This window comes from Phaethon aethereus (assembly GCF_964289735.1).
Source record: "Phaethon aethereus genome assembly, chromosome: 5".
NCBI classification, from domain to species: Eukaryota; Metazoa; Chordata; class Aves; order Phaethontiformes; family Phaethontidae; genus Phaethon; species Phaethon aethereus.
Genome location: NC_138579.1, coordinates 6,899,690 through 6,906,760, shown reverse-complemented (window position 1 = coordinate 6,906,760; position 7,071 = coordinate 6,899,690). Strand labels below are relative to the sequence as shown.

At 53.5% G+C, this 7,071-nt stretch overlaps 1 protein-coding gene across 1 annotated transcript; it reads right to left on the bottom strand.

Annotated features, from left to right (window-relative positions):
• Nucleotides 1–2,664: 2,664 nt before the first annotated feature.
• LOC309405978 (inositol 1,4,5-trisphosphate receptor-interacting protein-like 1) lies at nt 2,665–4,212 on the bottom strand (the record flags this gene model as incomplete). Its single annotated transcript, XM_082000959.1, has 1 exon — nt 2,665–4,212. The coding sequence occupies one exon, from the start codon at nt 4,210–4,212 to the stop codon at nt 2,665–2,667; it is 1,548 nt and encodes a 515-aa protein (XP_081857085.1).
• Nucleotides 4,213–7,071: the final 2,859 nt, after the last annotated feature.

Sequence of the window (7,071 nt, the reverse complement as noted above, 5' to 3'; positions counted from 1 at the left end):
CTATGTCCTCTGTCTGCTCTCAACATGTCACATTTTCTCCAGCTGAGGGTCGCCTGCGGGATGGGGTCCTAACCTGGGTGATCCGAGAAGCCCCATAGCTGAGCTAACCAGAGACCCTCACCCAAATCTTACACTCGGGCACCAGTGAACAGCTCTGAAATCACTCAGCAGCCAACACCCCTCCATATTAACAACCACGAGTATGTAGACGCATCAGAGCAATAGCAAAGTGCACCGTGTGTGGCAGGACCAGCTCAGACCAATAGCTGGGGAAGCAGGAGAAATGATAAGGGACTTTATTTATTAGGCACTGGGTCAAAAACCCCATCTTCCAGGCCCAAGTGTTTCATTTGTGCCCCTGCCAAAGAGAAGCCACTGCTAATAACAGGATGAACAACTCCACAAAATATATACTGTGGAGCCAAAGGTCCTCGATACAGGGAAAGCTGCCTCCCCTGTGACAGAGCGAGGCTGGAATGAGCATGACCTGTGCTGCTGCAGGTCCAGCATCCTTTCCCCACACGGTCTCCAGCACCGCTTCAGCCGCCTGGCAGGGAGGACACAGGTGAATTCCTCCCCTGGCTTCACAGACCCCCGGGCCAGGCAAGGAAGAGGAGTGTGCAGGGAAGAGACCATCAGCAGGACGCAGCAGCTTCTTGCAGCCATAAATCTCAGAAATTGCAAACATACATCAATGTTTGTCATTTTTGGGTTTTGTTTTTTGTTTAGCTTTTTTTTCTTGACAATAAGACTTGTGGCATTCTCAGTGTTGGAGACATTGATTTGACTTTTCTGCTCTCAATCCTGCCTAGATCAGTGTCAAAAAGGTGCCCCCACCCGTCTCTTTCCTCTCTTATGGCGTGCGATTTCAAGGGTTTTAATGGGTAACACCAATTCTCTCTCCCCAGCTTGTGCTCAGGAGCTGGGAGAGCAGCTGACCTCCCCAGCTTTAACCTGCAAGCAGGCAGGGTTGTGCGATAGCGTAACTGGGCCGTGGCATATTGCCAGTGGGTTAGCTACCAGCACCGTTCCCAAAGCCATGTTCTAGCCTACCTGGAAGACTCATGTGTATGGCTGGAGTCAACTCACAGCTGCCAGCATCTGGGCTATATCCTGCCCCAGATTCATCCTGCCAACAATTCAGAGGGCTGCAGCAGGACGGCAGGGTGGAAAACAAAAGGGATCTCAGCAAGTCAAGTCTCCTTCACACCTGGGCTGTCTCTGTCTTCCTCTGCTCTCATGGCCATCTTGTCAAAGCTTTAACCCATGTAAGACATACTGAAATAATATTGAAATACTTTGCTAATACATAATAATACACAATAATAAGATAGTAATAACTCTATTGTATGATAAATGATACTGAAACAATACAGTTGTATTATCTGTATACAGATCTCGAACCTGATCTTCTCCTACAATGGGAGAGACTTTGCTCCTCCAGTCCCCGTCTTGCTGGCCTTCCACTCAAGAGGTGCGGGAGGAGAGAATGCTAGTGAAGACTGAGGCAAAGAAGACATTGATTACCTCAGCCTTCTCCTCATCTGTTGTTACCAGTGATTATTCGTTATTGACTCAGCACATCCTTAGGGTGGTGGAAGAAGCACAACATGTTCTCCACCAGCTGCTCCCTCTTGCAGGTACACTCCAGCTCCATGGAGATGCAGGAGCCTCTCACCAGCTTCTCCTCCACGGTACACAGATCAAGGTGGAAGGCGTTCCCAAGAAGAGAATGTGGGGGAATAAGCAGGTGGTAAACATGATCGTCCTCAAGGGGACTCCAACCTTCAAAGGCGATGCCCATCCCAATGTCTGGCTGCAGCACCAGGAAGAAATCACTCAAGAATAGCAATCTGAAAACATGGAGGAAGTCACCAGCAGCTCCTCGGCCACCCACTGCCTGGAGGCGAGGTTCTGCACTGGCCACTGGATGCACTTTGCAAAAACCATCCCCAAATTGCTGTCATCATAAGGATCTTCACAACTTTCTTCCTCCTCCTGCCCATCACTGACTCCTCTGCTTCCTCCTCCTCTTTTTCCTCCATCTCCATGACAGTGCTGGAGCTCTCTTCCTCACTGCTACTGACAGCCTCACGGCTCCTTTTCTTGAGCTGCCAGCAGAGCCCAAAGACCAGGACAAGGACTAGAGGAAAGTCCCATTCCTGTCACTGCTGCAAGGCAACAAAGAGCAGAGCTCCCCAGGACACGCTGCTCCGCTCCAGGGCCCTTTGCTCCATCTGCTGCACTGCACGAGTCATATTCTGTCATGCACAGATGTGGAGGGTGACACATTATTCCACTTGCCCCAACATAGGAGCACGGACCAGTGGTGAAGCCTTAAGTGCAGACACAGTGAAATCAGAGCCCACCGCAGCAGCTCTTCTGCAAAATGCTCCCTGACTCTGTGGCAGCTGAGCAGTCAGCACCCTCTGCCCATGTTCCCTGACAAAGTGATGCACAGACACTCACAGACGCAGCGTTTGTTCAAACACACCATTTATTGTCAACTTTGCACAGGGTAAAGTCCAGAGAAGGAATGGGCTCTCGAAGAGCGAATGGGCGGTCGCTGTGCAGCTGGTAACTGGAGTCTCTGTTGCAAGGCTCCGTCAAAGCTGCCATCAGCTGTAAAACCCGCAAACACAGCTCGGTGCATGAGGTCCTCTTTCAGCATCCGTAGATCAGCAGTCTTCTAAGCCGATTTCGCAGCTCCACGAACCCATGCCATGCCTTGGCATGGGCGGCTGGATCCTGTACGAGGTGCTGGAAGAGGTTGAGTGGCTCGGCCGTTTGGAAGTCTGCGGGCAAGGCGATCTCCTCAGGCACCCTCTCATTGCCAAAGAAGAAGTGGTTGAGGCTTTTTTCCTCCAGGCAGCAGCGCAGGTACCGCATGATATCCTCCAGCCGCAGCAGGAAATCCTTCCTGCGCCAGCCTGACAGGGGTATGGTGGTCAGGAGGTGCATCACAGCTGTCTTCAAGGTATAGGTGGAAAAGCCTGTGCCCACCAGCATGCGGGCACAGAGCTGCAGGCATTTGAGGTGGAAGCTGTCATGTGGGGCCTGCCTGGCCACATGCCTGAAGAACTTCACCTCTGCCACAGCATAGCTCACCGACCACATCGTGCTTGGGGTGAAGATGGCTTTTGTGCTCTGGCTGCTCACAAAGATGTCCGAGTCACCATACTGCACCCCGAACATCATCTCAATTAAGAGGGGTTTTTTGCCTCTTTCTTGAACCTGGAATTTGCAGGAGCGGCTGGAGGGCACCAGCGTTAGACTGTATTTAGATGACTGAGGTAAAATCACCCAGGCAGCTTTTACCAATTGTTGGAACCAGCGAGCAGTTTTCTGCACATCTAGGTAAGAGCTGGTGCAGAGGGTGTGTAGGAGACTGGGGTCCTGATTCCTCCTCAGCGCCTCCTCGGGCTGGTGGAGGAAGCACAGCATCTCTCCTGCCAGCTGCTCTGTCATGCAGGTGCACTCCAGCTCCACGAGGATGCAGAAGTTCCTCTCCGGCAGCTCCCCAGCAGTGCCTGGCTCCATGAGGAAAGTGTGCCCACGAGGGGGCTTCAGGGGCACAAGCAGGCGGTAGACAGCATCATCCTCACGGGGACTCCAGCCTTCGAAGGCACTGCCCACAGCGATGGCTGCTTGCAACACCGGAAAGAAACTATTGGTCAAGAGCTGCGTGAAGACAAGGATGAAGTTGTTCACTAGTTCCTCAACCACCGGGCAGTCTGTGGCCAGGTTCTGCACTGGCCACTGTATGTGCTCCTCAAAAAACCTTCCCAACTCATCTGCATCATCATTGTCCTCTTCTGACTCCTGTCCCTCCATCTGTTCCGTGTCACAGCTGGAGCTTTCCTCATCGCTGCTGCTCTCTGCATCAGACCTCCTTTTCCTGAGCCACCAGCAGAACCCAAAGAGCAGGACCAGGACTCCAGCAACTGCCCAGAATTGCCACTGCTGCACAGCAGCAAAGAGCAGGGCTCCCCAGGCCAAGCCGCTCTGCTCCTGGGTGCTCTGCTCCTGGGTGCTCTGCTCCTGCTGGGTGCTCTGCTCCAGCTCCTGCAGCAGCCGAGCCATCTCCTGGCTCAGCTGCTCCGCACGCTGCTGCATGCGCTCGCGCGTGGCCTCATCCAGCTCATCACCCACCAGCTGCGGGTGCTGGATGATGATTTGCATCACCACAGTGAAGAATTTTGCGGCAGCCATGGCCTGCAGGAGGAGAGAGAAAATGGGTTGAGTGAGATGAGGAGGGAGGGAGCTGGCGGTGGGGGAGCGGGGACATGGGCTGCAGGGAGCTGGGGGCAGGTAGCAGAGGGGCAAGGCAGCTGGGAGACAGCGAGGCCTGTGCCCAGCCCCGGCAGCGGCGGTACCGTGCCCTGCCCAAGGCACTGCCGCGAGCGGCTGGGCCCTCGGTGCAGGCTGAGAACCCACCACCCAGGGGGCCCGCGATTCTGCCCCGACCCTCGTCCAGCCCAGCCTTCCCCCGCGTGCGCACTCACCGCTGGCCCAGGCCGCACTGGGGCAGGGCTGCCTGCTGGCGCCCTTTATAACCGCCCCCATTGTGACACGTCCCCTGTGCTGTCACAGGCATCAGTACGCATCACAGGCACGCCCGCCGGCCAGCCCCGCCCTTCGGCCCCACCCTGGCTCAGCCACTCACAGCTGCCCCCTTGTACTGCTTAAGGCTGGGCTAGAGTTTGTTTTCTTCACAGCAGCTTGCATGGTGCCACAGTTTGCTTTTAAGATCTTCTGCCTGCCAACAGCACTCTCTTCATCACAGAATATCCTGAGCTGGAAAGGACCCACGAGGATCATCGAGTCCCAGCCCTGACTCCACACCGCACAAGCTTCAAGGTAAATCCTAGCATCCTAGAATGATTCAGCTTGGCCAAGACCCTGAAGAACATCGAGTCCAACCGCAAAGCTAAAACTGCCAACTCCACCACTAAACCACGTCACTAGTCGACACGTCTACACACCCTTTGTATACCTCCGGGCATGGTGCCTCAGCCACTTCCCTGGGCAGCCTATTCCAATGCTTGACACCGCTTTTGGTGATCAAGTTTCTCCTAATATCCAATGTAAACTTCCCCGGGTGCAACGTGAGGCCTTTTCCTCTCTTCCTTTCACTTGTTACCTGGGAAAAGAGACCGACACTCACCTTGCCACAACCTCCTTGCAGGTAGTTGTAGAGAGTGATAAGGTCTCCCCTCAGCCTCCTGTTCTCTGCACTAAACAATCCCAGTTCCCTCAGATGCTCCTCAAAAGCCTCTAGAACCTTCAGCAGCTTTGCTGCTTTTCTTGGGATGCGCTGCAGAACCTCAGTGTCTTTCCTGCAGTGAGGAGCCCCAAACCAAACACACTATTCAAGGTGCGGGCTCATCAGTGCCAAGTAGAGTGGGACGATGACTTCCCGAGTCCTGCTGGCCACACATTTCTGATACAAACCAGCATGAGATTGGCCTTCTTGGCCACCTGAGCACACTGCCGGCCGTCAACAAGACCTCCAGGTCCTTTCCTGCCAGGCGGCTTTCCAGACACTCTTCCCGGAGACTAAAGTGTTGCATAGGCTTGTTATGGCCCAGGTGCAGGACCCAGCACGTAGCCTTGTTCAATCTCATGCAGTTGGCCTCAACCCATTGATCCAGCCTGTCAAGATCCCTTAGTAGAGCCTTCCTACCCTCAAGCAGATCAACAACTCCTGCCCAACTTGGTGCACTCGATCCCCTCATCCAGATCATTGATAAGGTTCTTAAACAGAACTGGCCCCAATACTGAGCCCTGGGAAACACCACTTGTGACTGGCCAGCAACTACAGTTAACTCACCACAACTCTATCCCATATGTCTAAGAGCATTGTCCAATTGCTTCTTGAATGCCAACAGGCTTTGGGCAATGACCGTTTCCTCGGGGGACCTTGTTCCACTGCTTGACCACCCTCTCTGTGAGGAGTGTTTTCCTAATATCCAATCTGAACATCTCTTGACACAGCTTTAAGCCATTCCTTTGTGTCCTTTCACCAGGCCCTAGAGAGGAGAGATTGGCACCTCCCTCTCTGCTCCCCGTCCTGAGGAAGTTGTAGACAGCAATGAGGTCACCCCTCAGTCTCCTCTCCTCTAAGCTCAACAAACCCAGCGTCCTCAGCTGCGCCTCATAAGGACATGCCCGCTAGTCCTTTCACCATCTCTGCTGCATCATCTCCTTTGGACACATCCTAGCACTTTCATAGCCTGCTTCTCACGTGGAGGCCAAAGCTGTGCACAACACTCGAACTGACGCTGCCCCACTACTGATTATGGTGGGTCAGTCCCTTCTTTTGACCGGCAAGCTATATTGTGCCTAATGCAGCCCAGGAGAGGGCTGGCCCTTTTGGATGCCCAGGCATGCTCCTGACTCCTATTGAGCTTCCCATCAACCAAAACCCCCCCAGCCCTTTCCAAAGGCCATACACTTATGTTGGCTGCCTGCGTTCCCAAAGGAGAGTCCTCGCCAGCCAAGCCAGCCTTCTGCCTCTCTTGCTTGCTTGCAATACACTGGAATTGCCCACCTCCGTGCTCTTAAGAAATGGCTCTTCAAAAGTGAACAACATTATGGACACCAATACCCTCAAAAGCAGATTCCTGGGGGAGCTCACAATCTGGCTCCTTGAGTAGCCGCAAGTCTGCTCTCTCAGAGTCCAGGCTAGTAGCTCTGCAGGCAGATTTTCCCATATCACCAAAGATTTTAAACGCAACCATTGCTTGACCACTGTGGCCATGACAGCCATCAATCATTACTTCACCCACAAGACCATCTCTGTGTACAAGCACGAGGATGAGGAAGGCACCTTTCATAGTCGGCTCCTGTAGTACCCATCTCAAAAAGAAATCTTCAACATGGGCTTCCGGAACTTCCTGGGACTCTTGAGCATGTCTGCTCTATGATGGTCCCAGTTAGCAGCTGGGAAGTTAAAGTCGTCCATAACGATGACATAGGGCAACTGATTGAGAGGTTTCCCTTGATTCCTTGTAGAATCATACCGGGGTGTCATCATCCTGGCTGGGTGATCCATAGCAGACTCCTGCA